At 39.5% G+C, this 13,863-nt stretch overlaps 1 protein-coding gene across 2 annotated transcripts; it reads left to right on the forward strand.

The window, feature by feature from the left end:
• Positions 1-3,492: 3,492 nt before the first annotated feature.
• Positions 3,493-12,460, forward strand: AQP4 (aquaporin 4). 2 transcript variants are annotated; one of them, XM_006920012.1, is made up of 5 exons: positions 3,493-3,651; positions 6,720-7,134; positions 8,063-8,227; positions 8,520-8,600; positions 12,021-12,460. In XM_006920012.1, the coding sequence occupies exons 1-5, from the start codon at positions 3,620-3,622 to the stop codon at positions 12,297-12,299; spliced, it is 972 nt and encodes a 323-aa protein (XP_006920074.1). In that variant the 5' UTR covers positions 3,493-3,619; the 3' UTR covers positions 12,300-12,460. The 2 variants fall into 2 exon arrangements, with proteins under 2 accessions (XP_006920074.1, XP_006920075.1); XM_006920013.1 differs by lacking the exon at positions 8,520-8,600 and having other exon boundaries at positions 3,620-3,651; positions 12,021-12,299.
• Positions 12,461-13,863: the final 1,403 nt, after the last annotated feature.

The raw sequence follows: 13,863 nt of genomic DNA on the forward strand, positions 1-13,863 counted from the left end.
TCTCTTTCCCCATTCGCAGAGAGAGGAGAACCCTAAACCCTTTGGAGCCCTGCCAGCAGCACCAAAAGAATCTTTTGACTATTTTCCCAGGGAATTCCTGCCTTAAATGTCAGCAGAGTACAACTCCCCAGCCAAAGCAGAGTCTGCCTGGATCTGAATCAAGGAAAATGTCCCTGCTATATCAAACGGGAAAACCTGCATCCACAGGGCATGGGGACAGGGGCAGAGGGTTAGTGAAAGGATTTGGGAAACCATTGGAAACATTTTCTCAGATTCACCTCACTGAAGAATGGGAAGCTAAGTCGAACATTTTGGTTCCTTGCTGTTTCTTGTTATTTTTATTTTACTTTTTGGATGGTGACCTATATTTCTAGAAACTACTCTGAATTCTAACAAAAAGACAACAACCCTTTGAAAAGGAAACAAAGCTCCATTAAAGCCCTTTGTTACGGTGGTGGTGGTAGTAGTGGTGGGTGCCCCTGCTGTTGTTATTGTTGTGTTTATTTGTTTGTTTTTAATGAACATACTGATATATAAGTGCTCTGGGGGGAATTCATGATGCTGTGATTTGTGAAAAGCAAAATAAGATTTATGAGTTGCAATTGAATCTGCCCCTACCAGCCTGGAGACACTTCCCGTCTGGCACTGAGGCACTGCTGGCACTTTTAGTGCTTTTGTTTTAGTCTCCAATCTCTGAACACATGAAGAAGTATTAAAAGTTCTGAGGGCAAGGCTGGGAGACAGTCCACAAATCCCAAAGACACATGTCAGCACGAAAGGAAAACGGTATGGTGTAAGTAGTTTAAAAATTCAGAAGCGAAGTGTGTCAATCAGCTAGTTGTTGTTAAGTAATCTTGCAATTTTTGTTTACCCTTCTTTCATTGTCCTCGTGTTACTGGCTACAACTTCACAAGGCTATTCAACAAAAAACTCACAAGGTTACCTAACATAAACGGCTGATTTAAAATTAGCGTGCCACGTTACTATCCTCTCACCAAAGATCAAAGAACTACACACACAACGAGAAAGTCCAGAAGATTTAGTCAACAAATTGTCATTCCATTAAATGAATTTGGTCCTTCTAAGGTCATCGATGGGAAAAAATTTTTTAGATTCTAAATCTCAATTAGCTTTAGGCCCAACCTAGTTCAAAACAGATCAACTTAGAAGCCAAGGTTCCTCATCTCATCTTGCCCTGCATCTCACCTCATCTCACCACGAGCACATGATAGCTGCTTTCTTCCATCATCATGTTCTGCAGGCAGCTGCACAAGCAATTCTATTGGAAATTTCTGTCCCCAGTCTGAAGAAAAGCCACGCAAGCAGCCATTTATTGCACAGGGCTGAAAGTGAGGCAGGAAGGTCAAAAATAAATACCATCTCAAATCTAAAAAGGATAGTAAGTAATACCTAATAAGAAAAACTACCTCCAGTAGGTGAAGGGTTAATCTCTGGTCAATTTTAAGCCACTCTGCTGAGAATACTAATAAGTGTATGAGTTGGTGCCAATTAGGGTGGACCTTCCCTTGATGGGAACAGCTATTCCTTAGGAACTGGGCTGTCAACACATTCTACCAGAGCAGTGATCAGCCAGCCAGAAGAAAGGGAAAGGGTCTGAGAAACTGTGGTAACCAAGTTTTGCTGGCACTTTGTAAAATGGTGACGGGAACTTCCAGGGCTATGGAGTGAATGCTAATGAGCCTAGGGCAACTTGCAAAAAGTCGACCTGAAAAAGATCCCCCTAATGACCTGCAGCCCTAGGGAGCACCACGCTTTGCGGGTTCCCCGTGGATACGACCACAGGTTTCATTCACCAGGAGGAACCTAAACACTGCAGCTTTGTTCCTTGGATTCACGGGCCTCACAAACACTTCTGACTCAATGTTCTTAGGGTCAGAGCAAGTACCTGTAGCATATCTGCCTAAAAAATCAAAGTTTTCAAATTCTTTAAAAAACATTTTGCACCTTTTTAAAAATCTTATTTAAAAATCTGAATAATAAACAGCTTAAAGAATCGACGTGAATGTTTTGTGTTTTTTTGTGTATGTGGATTCACATAAATTCCCCTTTTTCTTCTGATCAGAATGTATTATTTCAGGGAGCATATATTAAGAAGGCTAAAACCCCTGGAGGACAATCATTGGTGTGCAACCACATTCTTAAGGATGTAAATTTAATCTTGTTAACTGAGAATGCTTGAAACAGTAATAAAGTGCTCTTCTGAAATTCACACTCAAAACTTTACTTAATTCCTCTTTCTAATGAGAGCTTTTCACTCATTCCCAAGTCTCAGGTAACCAAATGAGACAAGCAAACAAAAAATTAAAACTATGATGTGAAAGTATAACAGCTTTTACACTTCTCCCTTCTGTATGTCTTCCTTGTCACACTTCATTCTGAAAAGTACCCTGAGCTGAAATGAGATGGCAGGTGGAGAAGCAGGGCAGAGATGGAGAAGCTCCCATAGGAAGATGTGAGTTATCACAGTTCTAATCGTTGGGTTGAGCATTGACAGATGTTCATTGTATTATTAAAACATAATTAATTAACTATTATACAATAAAAGAGCCGTCTATGTGCCAGTGACAACAAAATATCATAAACCAAGGATTATGATTATTCTAATTATAGGCACCTAAGGTCCATTTAAAGAAAAACAATTGAGATGGCAATGCAGGCAGCTAATTCTCAGACCTACCAGAGTTCACTAAGCTCCTCAGTAGGGGGGAGTGCCTTCATGGACACGCAACCTGAGTCCTTGCACAGGGCCACACTTAAAAGGACCCCACACTCTGTGTTAATGTCCTGCTGCTGCAATCTTGAAATTCTTAATTTTTAAACAAGGTCTCCTGCATTCATTTTGCACTGGATCCCACAAATGATGTTGTCAGTCCTGTCCCTATCTTTTTAGATATCAAATTTACCTACAGTTCCCAATAATTTTGTCCCCACTCAATCTCTATATATTTTTTTTAATTTACTACTTCTTACCCAACAATTGTTATTAACAGCCAGGCAAGCCACCTGGAGTAATCTTATTTCCTATTTTTCCTATTTTTTCTATTTTCTATTTCCTATTTTTCCTATTATCCAAATCAGTGCTATCCAGGTTACAAATAGACCTGCAGTTATCTATTGTGCTTAAAATGTTGCTTTTCAGATCAAAAACTTCAAATAAAAGCCATGGGCTACTTCCACTCAAAAACGAATGCAGTGCAGCTGCTCAATTAACCTCAACTCAATTGCTTGATAATGTAAACCCGTGTTCTCATAGTTGCCCAATTTCAACTGTAACACATTACCAAACAAGACAAAGTCTCACCAGTGCTTTGTGGTAGGAAGAACTCTGGTAAAGATTTGGGGAAATCTTCTTTTTCAAAGATTACCAGCTAAAGAAACATAACATAATGTTTGAGTTTCTGAAATGCTGTGTGTCTATAGTGATCAGGTGGAGAAAAGTTATTTCGAGTTCAAATATAACTTAGTGATTGCCACATGGTGCAGAATCTTTCCACCCCTAGACTCCAAAAACCCAATCAGACAAGTGGCTGTAATCTGACTCCCAGCTCACTGAATACTGCAGGCAGGCAATGAGAGCTGCACTCTGGCCAGGGAAGGCATGAGTGACAGACCCGCAGCAAGGAGGTGGGGGTAAGTCCTTTTTTGCCTTAAGGAAACGACGCTCAAGGCCAAAAGATGAAACTCTTTTATTACAGATATTTGTGCCTTCTCCGGCAGAATCTAGAAGAAAACCATAGGGCAGGTGGGTGGTTCTTTAGATACAGGTACTGGGCATGTTCATAAGAGAGGCATAGAGAAGGTAAAAGAAAAGGGATGCTTTGTAGCAAAATTCTCCATATATTTGAGACCGGTGAAAGCACAGGACAATGACGCTATGGAGATAAATCTATCTGTGGTATTTTTTCATCAGAAAAATTACTCACTCAGGGGCTCAGCTGTCCAGAAGTGAATCGGGCTGGGTGTTCAGCTAGAAAGAAATGTGTTTGGTTCAGTACAATCTGGGCTCATCAACAAACCCCCTTTGTTCCGGGGCAAAAGAAGCAAAACAAATGGTGCTGATCCATTTTCAGTGAGTGTGAACATGGAAAGGATCCTTGATGATAATGGCAGGGGTCTATGAGAGCTGCTAGGGTGAGCCTTTGTAAGGCGAAAGGTATGTATAAGGTGCTAGAGAACTTTGGGGTTCGCCGCCCACTGAAGCTGGTCGCTCTGCCCTGGAAGGAGATCAGATTATTTGGGCTTTCAAAAAAAGCTAAATGCACTCTTAAGGAGTATATTTATCTGTTTGGGGCTTTTTAAATTTCTCTGGCTGATGATAATTTGAAGCTGAAAGAGCAACTGGATTACTTAAATTAGGTCTCTGGAGAGATAGACATATGCATGGGAAAGTAAGCAGGGAGAGAGAACTCAGGGAACTGGGGGAAGTGAGGGAAGAAGGGGTGCAGCAGGAAGGCGGCCTTTTCCCAGGGCCCGCCTCTCCCGGTGATCTGTGCTGCAGAAAAGGGACCTGTGCTTCCTGCCCACCCGGCGCTTTGGCCGCTTCTTTTTTCCCATTAAATCCGGCCACAGACGACCAGCACCTGTGATAGCGCCTTGCCCCCTTGCCATCCCGGCTATAGCGGTGGGCTGCTGGTGAGTTCAGAATCCACCCTGATAACTTCTTTTTCAGTTTGTGAGTTGAGTTTCTTTCCTTTTGGGACATTTTTAATGTCTCTCCCAGGGCACCCTCCCTGCCCCATTCCAAGTGCTGTTTTTCTCTCTTTATTTTCTCTTCCTCTGGGGAATGTGATGTCATTGTCCTCCCAGCTGGGGTTTTTCATAATTACATGATTCACTTAGAGGCGTTCATTTGGGCAGCAGACACTTGGGACAGTGCTGGCTGTTCCCCTTCTGGAGCCACCTGGGCTTGGGCAGAAAATGAGTTTCTCGTTCCAACTCTGAAGCAAAGCCCCATATCGAACCAGAGGCTGAGTAGAGATCCTCAAGGTCAAGGGAGAGTTCTCCTAGCCCTTTTTGGCAGAGCATTTCCCCACTGCTCATCCAGAACCCAGTTCCTGGGGACAGTGAATAATGGGGGGACAGCGAATAATGGGTCATTCAGTAATATATCAAGGGGAAGGCTGCAATAACTCTAATCTGTTAAAATACTTGGCTTTTTTGCCTAACTCTTTTTATAGTCCTCTGTGATTAGAGTCTCTGCTAAATGCTCTCCATACTCCTTCACGCTTCGTGCTATTCACAGGCAAAGGATAAGGGCAAATGTCTTGAATAATGGGGTAAGTGGGTAAAAGTCAGTTCTTTCCAGAATGAGCAGCTGGCATTCATATCCTCAAACCCTATCCCTTTCTCAACTCCAAAGATCTTCAGGCAGTAAGAGGAAAATAGATTGGAGGAAGAAAGTGTCTTCACTCTCAAAGGGAGCCCTTCTGCTCCTCATCCTCCCTCACTCCCTTCCCGGCACTAAGCCTCACCCCGCCCCCAAACACACACAAGCTCCTCCACGTAGAAACATGCCTGTCTTCTAGGGCCAAGCTGAAGTAAGAGAAAGCCACCACGAAGAAACTAGAGAACTACAGTTGGAGGCTTCTACTTCGAGGACCACAGTTCCCTTGCCACACCCCCTTTGCACACTTGCCTTCCGCAGGTCTGCCTCGTTCGCTGTCAGCTGCGCTTGGCTGCCCCTGAAGGGCGGGCAGGGTGCCTGGGTCTCTGCTTGCATGCGCTGGGCCTCCAAGATCTCTTTGGGAGTTTATCTGAGGGGTAACGACAGGGATTGAGAGAGGAACAGGCAGGAGGAGGGACTGTCCCCTAACACTGCAGAAGCAACGCGGAGACCAGGGGCGGGCGGGAGCGGGGTGGGGGGCGCAGATCCGGGCTGACCGGCCTCCGTTTGTCCACCTGGCCGCCCGCGAGCCTGGAACCTGCCCGAGAGTGGCCACTCTCCCGCCTTTTGAGAGGCGCTCCAGCTTCCCGGGGGCCCGAGGGCGACGGTTCCTAGCGCCGCGCGTCGGGACCGGAGTGGCGCACAGCGTCGCTAGGACTCCTCCCTCTGTCTGAGGAGGGGGAGGGGTGTCCCCGTCCCAGCTCGGGCGCTGCCTGATCCCACCGCCCCTGCCCGTCACCGTGAGCTCACCTCTCCCCAACGAATCTACCTTCTGGAGAGACAAATTTACAGCATTCCTGGCTTCCCAGCAGGTCTCTCTTTAATCTAGAGTCTCTGGGAGACTGGGAGAGAGGGGAGGGAGAATTGGAGCCCTGAAAAGCCATTTTTGAACAATAAAGAACAAAACTGAAGAAAAACCCTCCCTGTCTTATTGCTTTATGTTCAAAATAGAAATGGTATATAAAAAAGTACATTGAAATTTAAAAACTTTTTCCGAGGGAATTAACTGCACGGCAAATATATTCTATTCTTAATTCTTTAAGGAATTTGAATCGACATTTTCCATTCTAGGGATAATTCAGATAAGTTGAATCTTTGAATATTAAATCAAAGAAACTAGAATAACAATCTATTGACTATTAATTAAGAAGACAATCAATTAAAGAGATTTTCCGGTAGCATTCTTTCTTCGTATGCAAATAACCTTTGGGGGGCCGTCACCCACAGTAGGGCAAGATTGCAAGTCTGGTGTCTTCACCTGAACTCATAAACCTTGGTTTGGTAGCTTTTGATGCAGTTTTGTTTTTCTTTTCAGTAAGTGTGGACCATTGTGTAGAAGAGAAAGCATCATGGTGGCCTTCAAAGGGGTCTGGACTCAAGCTTTCTGGAAGGCAGTCACAGCGGAATTTCTGGCTATGCTTATTTTTGTTCTCCTCAGCCTGGGATCCACCATCAACTGGGGTGGAACCGAAAAGCCCTTACCCGTCGACATGGTCCTTATCTCCCTTTGCTTCGGACTCAGCATTGCGACTATGGTGCAGTGCTTCGGCCACATCAGTGGCGGCCACATCAACCCTGCTGTGACGGTGGCCATGGTGTGCACCAGGAAGATTAGCATCGCCAAGTCTGTGTTCTACATCGCAGCCCAGTGTCTGGGCGCCATCATCGGAGCGGGGATTCTCTACCTCGTCACACCTCCCAGTGTGGTGGGGGGCTTAGGGGTCACCACGGTAGCATCTTTAGCTTTTATTTTCAAACTAGGATTCCAGGTTTCTTGCAGACTCTACTCAATGACACCCTGGTGACCTGAGAGACCTTCCTTAAATTGCTAATTTATTCCCAGGGAATTTCTGATGATTCTTGATAAGGGTAAAAAATAATTCTGGCAACATTGACTGTATCTATATGAAATCATTGTTTGCTCTTGAGTGACTTGAATATTACTAAGTCTGCGTGACACAAAAATTGTGTTGGCTTTCTCTCTCTCTCTCTGTCTCTCTCTCTGGCTCTCTCTCTCTCTCTCGCCCATCCCAGTGACTGAATTGACCATATATTTAGCATGAGACATTTTTATTACAATTATTTGTTGGTTCACTAGCAGAAGGAACAACTTGTTTCTTGTCATGTTCATGAGATTTTAAATGATCTACATTAAGAGTCACACTTAAAAAAGTAAATTGGCATTTGATCCTAGTTTGCTTCTTAGCTAGCTGATTAGGAATATCATTTGTTAACTCAGTAGCAGGGCTGATTAAAAAAACCACACACAGTTTAAATTTTTAACTAAAATATATATTAATTAATTTAAACCCAATGAATAGATTTAATCATTGCCTTATAAAATTATAAGACTCTCAAGACACTCTTTTATAAGTTAAATGCAGCAGCAGCCCATTTTGCTTCCTTTGTAGAAAAGGACATTCAACATAAACTCCTACTTGGTAATTGTAGGAGTAATTAACTAACTATCATGGCCCAAAATGAGTGGAAATTTATTTCTTCTTTTTTCGGGGGTGGGGGAGTAGTGCCTCAATTGAGGGTAAAATAGAAAACTCGACCATCAGTTTTTACAGGGATAAAAATATGCCTTTCCCAATGATATGTTATCATAGAAAAGATATTCTTACTTCAACCCAAATGATGTTTTTCTCTTTCTAGGTTCATGGAAATCTTACCGCTGGTCACGGTCTCCTGGTGGAGTTGATAATCACATTTCAGTTGGTGTTTACTATTTTTGCCAGCTGTGATTCTAAACGAACCAATGTCACTGGCTCAATAGCTTTAGCAATTGGATTTTCTGTTGCAATTGGACATTTATTTGCAGTAAGTTTCCAAGTCTGTTTAAATAATTGATCTATTTCATTTATCCTCACTCTAGAGCTGGCCTGGAAATGTGTTTTACAGCTGTAGTTTTTAGTATCCAGCCACATCTGTCCATTTTAGGTGATTATTTTACTAACTTTGTGATGAGAATGCTGATCTGGCTGCTAACATCTTAACAGTTGCACAGTTTCTTGGTTAGTTACCATTGCAAATGGTAGCAAGTTGCAATGAATGGTACCTTTTAGTAGCCCTGTTTCAGTAATGTCTGAAATTGTTTTCTTTTACCCTACAGATCAATTACACTGGTGCCAGCATGAACCCCGCCCGATCTTTTGGACCTGCAGTTATCATGGGAAATTGGGAAAACCACTGGGTAAATATCATGTTGAGGACAATTATGCATGAAGCTTTTTTTTTCCATCATTTTGCTCACTAGTTTCTCTTACTTCCTCCCAACCTTGAGCCCCCACTTTATTACATCTTTCATAAAAACTAAGGAGAGACTAGCACAGATCTGCTGCAAAACATCTCATCTTATATCTGTTTTGGGCCTTCAGTAATAGTTTTTGTTTTTTGTTTTATTTTGTTTATCACTGCTCTGGGCACTGTATCTGATGGACTGCCACAGAATGTACTGTACATGGAGGTTGCCTATGTGGAACAAGTTAAAATCAGGATAGTGTAGTGAATATGGTTTTTAAATAATTGAAAGTAAAGGCTTCCTGGCAATAACAGAAAATATACTTGTAAAAAAGAGGATGGAGAAAAAAACGAAAGAAATGCTTTAAAGCACTGCCTATAGCGAAAATATTTACCTTTTTTTGTTTACAAAACCAGGAACCCAATTAATAGTATGTGAATTGGAAGCATTTGAACTGCAGATGATGAGGAATAAATGGTACAAATGTTTACGCTATTATCACCATAACCATAGCTCAAAAAATAAATGACTTTCAGAAAAGGTGTACTTTTCAGTCTCATGCTTAATCTACTTATTAAAGTGGCAGCAATGCTTCTGGAGAGCAGATTTTCAAACATCACAACCAATTTTATTTCAATTTCATCTTACAAAAAAAGGAATTTAAATTTCTTAAATGACAAATGTAGTGTTGAAGGCCATTCACACATAAATTTTCCATAATCAATAAAAATATGAGGCATATGTAAGCCAGCCTCAAATGGAGCTGTTTTATTGTCATGTATATGTTGTGATGCTATTTTATAACTTTTAATTTATGACTATGTCACTTGTGTTTCAATCTCATGCATACAGGAGTTGTTGACCCAGTCGCAACCACTCGATCATGGAGTACATTGCAAATGAGAAGAAATTGCACCACTGCAACGTGCATTCAGTTCTAAGAAAAGTGTACCAAATTTTTACAAGTAATCCACACTATTAAATAACAGCCTTTGAGTCAGTGTTCAAAAGCAAGATTTTGAACTCAGACAGGCAAAGACTCAGTCAACAATACTATCCATGAGATTGATCATTTTGCCACTGATATTTCAAAATTTATGTCTCAGATGATTTGCCACATTAAGAGGAATGGAAATGTTTAATGGCCAATATATAGATCTTATGATAAAGTACAACTTTTAGTCCAACTTACTTAATTCAAACTATTTTTATAATTAAAAATTAGAAAAATATGACTTTTCATTTTATATGTAAAGACTTTAAAATGTGGATAAAAGTACGTTTTTATTAATTACTTGTTAGTTGTGGTAAACTAGTTATAATTTAAAGACTAGGAAAAATAAGATTGTTGCTTGAATCAAAGTTTTCGCCTTCTTGTTATTTCATAATGAACTTAAACCTACTCAAAATGAATGTTTATTTCACAACGGTGTGTGAAATTTAGAACTAAAAATGCTAAAATTTAGAACTAAGTCAAAGTTTATTTACCAATAGATAGATAGATTGATTGATTGATAGACTAGAAATAACACCAAAATATTGATGACATTATTTTAGTTTTCTTCTTTATACTTTTGTGTATTTCCTACACTTTTAGCACTAAAAATTCTTCACTTTTATAAACTTCAAAAGTTTTTTTAAAATACATTATGACTTTGTTTTGGAATAGCAACTTGAATTGAGATTTATTTTTGAGAGCACGCAGCTAGATGTTTTGTTCATAGGTGTTTCGAAGAAGTATGATTATTTAGCAGTCCCAAGTCTTTCTTGTGAGATTTGTAGCTTGTGGAACAGAACATATCTAAGGACATCTTGCCAAAGGAACAAAGAGTAAAGACATTCAGAGGAAGGCTCCTTTGAAAGGGCATAGAGAAGGTAAACTTGCACTTGGTTTCTTTTGTGTTCATGATAAGGAACTTGGTTCCTGCGGCCACTCTACCAACCATTTCCTTGTTAAGTATACGTGTTCAGCTTCAGCTTAAAGTTTGAATTTTCTTTTGATTTTGCAATGAAGAGGCTGCAATATTAATTACCAGAGAGTGTCTTAAGCCAGAAGCATTCATCATATTTTTTTCAAACGAGAGAAGTATAGTGTAGTCAAAAACAGGCTATATAGTTCAAGAGAGGTTGAATGCAGACAGACCTGAAATCCCAGCTCATCCATTTGCTAAGCATGAAATAATAAGTAAGCATCTTACCCTCTCAGAATTTTCTTACTCATAAAGTGGAGATAATAATATTTACCTCAAAAGTTATTGTTAGAATTAAATGAGTTAATATGAGAAAAGGGCTAAGCTGGCTCAGAAACAGTGCTCAATAAACAGGGTTTCTGTTGCCCATGTGAATCTATTGAATGAATTTCTAATATTCTGCAGCATACCTGTGCTCTAAAGCAACTGTTGAAGTTTCTCCCAAACTCAAAACTTAATTTATTCTAGACATATAAGCAATATGATAAAAAGCTTCCATTTATTGAATTAAAAATCCTACAGAATTGCTAATCTTCGGCTAACCATCACCCAAATCTCAGTACAGGGTTTTTTGCCAACTCACCATCATAAGAACCATGGGATGAAAGCACTCTGTGAGAAAAATAATGAACAAACCATTAGGTTTTCAATTAAATCACCAAATTTTAGAAAGGAAAAGCATGTAACATAAATGAAAATGACTTATAGCCAAGCTGGTCAATTCATCTTTAACTTGTCTAGGAAACATGGAGTTGAGCAGGTTACTATGAAATTGAACTATTAAAAATTTTGCAAGTATTATTTCAGTTTAATCCTGACAACCCGTGAGGTATGTATTATTACAATCCCCATTTTGCAGATGAGGAAATTAAGATTTAAGAAGTAACTGATGCAAACACTCACAAAATTGCTAAGTTGTGGAGCTGGGATCTTATTTATCATGCTGTACTGAATAACTAACACTCCAAATGATAAAATCTTGACTATGACCGTGATTATGCAGAAAACCAATGTAAAATAACAATATTAAGAAACTAAGGTAAGTACTCTCCAGAATTTCTTTTCTTTTTTTTTTTCTATTTTAGTTGAAGACTTCTTAGGGTCTCCTTAATTTTCAGTACCACCAAAAAAGAACTATCTTTACTTTAAGGATTAGCAGAAAATGGAAAGAATGTAATTAATAAAAGCAGGAAAAGAGAAAACAGGTTTTTTTTTCTTATTTTCTATTCAAAAGTTATTTAGCAAAATATGGATCTCTGATATGGATTTGATGTACTTTCTAATGCGTGACCCATACATGACCCTCTCTTAATTTAAACCAGCTAAATTCTATATTCATGAGTTGTTCAAAGGAATAGTTTTTCTCTACTTAAACTCTTTAATTCTTCTCTCTTTCCCCCAGATATACTGGGTTGGACCAATAATAGGAGCTGTCCTTGCTGGTGGACTTTATGAGTATGTCTTCTGTCCAGATGTTGAACTCAAACGTCGTTTTAAAGAAGCCTTCAGCAAAGCTGCCCAGCAAACAAAAGGGAGCTATATGGAGGTGGAGGACAACAGGAGTCAGGTAGAGACTGACGACTTGATTCTAAAACCTGGAGTGGTGCACGTGACTGACATTGACCGAGGTGAGGAGAAGAAGGGGAAAGACCCATCTGGAGAGGTGTTGTCTTCGGTATGACTAGAAGATAGCACTGAAAGCAGACAAGAACCCTTAGAACTATCCTCAGATTTCCTTCCACACATTAAGGAAACAGATTTGTTATAAATTAGACATGTGCAGTTTGTTGTTCCATGTCATATTACTCAGTCTAGATAATAAATATTTTATTATTTACCAAGGAGGTGTGGGAAAAAATTGTGAATTCAAAACCTAAAGGAGAAACATTTTAAAAGTCTCCCCCAAACAAATATATATCTAGTTTATCTGGTTGTCACCTGTTAAAAATCAATTTAAAATGTGTATCAAAATTTGGTTGTCTTGCCTGATAGAAAATATAGACAAACCTATCGGCTTATTCCTCCTCTACCATGGTATCATTAATTCTCATTTGAGTATTTATTACATTAAATCAGGTTTATTAGTGGCAGAATACAGTATGGCAGAGTCATGCATATTCAAGAGAGGAAATGTAACAAGCTCTTTTATGGGCAGTCCCTTACTTATAAACTACCTTGGCAAAAGAATAGTAACAAGGGCCATTGCTAATGAATTACTTCCATTTATATTTCAAATACCCAACTTGCAACCCAAACTCTAATTCATAATATTCCTTCCTCCTCGTCAATGCCCCAGGAAATATGGAATTAAATCCCAGATAATTGAAGAATGTCCAGAAACCCAGTATACTTATTAGTTCTATCTAATAAGACATCCAAATTACAAGGGACACCTATTCAGATTCAGGATAAACAGATTTGTAAGGTCTTATGGGGGTGGGGAAGAAATCACCATCATACAAAAAAATCATAAGGAAAATGGAAATCTGAATTCTGGTATCAAATAGTTTATCTGTTTTCAGTGCACATCCTCAAATATGCCACATGAGGTTAACAGTCTAAATTTTTAACCATTTAACCACTTTGCTTTTTTTTTCTTTTTAATTTATTGGCAAAACTGGGGGTTTTATTTGTTTGTAACTTTGGTTATCTATATTTAAACATTAGCTAAGACATATTTTTTATAACAAGAACATAACGAGATGAGTCTTGACTTTTTCGATTATTAAACTCTGTTTGTTCTAGAAGGTGTAAACTGCTCCTGCCCAGTTCCAATCTCTGATGTTCTCTCACTTCTCGTGAATTAGTTGATTATCTTCACTGCACATGTGATGATATTTTAATGAATTAAAATGTATGAGAGACAAGAAAGACATGGTGAGGATATCAGAACATTCTGTATCCAAAGCTAACTAGATGACCAATCTTTTATTTGTAAGGATATTGTACATAGCCCAACATATTTTTAAAAGATTTTCATTACTAAATCATTTATTTGTCAAAATAGTTTGTTTTTCCTGCACTGTTTTTGCTTTATGTCAATAGAATGGTCTCTGGAAACCCCAGTTTCTATCATCTCAGCCATCTAGTGTGACCTTTATCTAAGACAAAGGGCTACAAACATCAATTTCACTGAACAAAAGCTAGTAGTAAAGCGAAAACTTATCACTGCAAAGAGCGGCTTGTACATAGCTGATAATCAAGGGCTTTCTTCCCTCACGCACAGTTCCAACTGTGCACCACTT

The sequence above is a fragment of the Pteropus alecto genome, unplaced genomic scaffold, assembly GCF_000325575.1.
Source record: "Pteropus alecto unplaced genomic scaffold, ASM32557v1 scaffold146, whole genome shotgun sequence".
Lineage (NCBI taxonomy): Eukaryota > Metazoa > Chordata > Mammalia > Chiroptera > Pteropodidae > Pteropus > Pteropus alecto.

What these genes read in the sequence shown, in the direction of transcription:
- AQP4 (XM_006920012.1), top strand. Translation starts at nt 3,620, where the DNA reads ATGAGTGACAGACCCGCAGCAAGGAGGTGGGG. An exon ending in GGGGCTTAGGGGTCACCACG is followed by an intron (nt 7,135 to 8,062) that starts GTAGCATCTTTA and finishes TTCTCTTTCTAG; the next exon opens with GTTCATGGAAATCTTACCGC. An exon ending in GAAATTGGGAAAACCACTGG is followed by an intron (nt 8,601 to 12,020) that starts GTAAATATCATG and finishes TCTTTCCCCCAG; the next exon opens with ATATACTGGGTTGGACCAAT.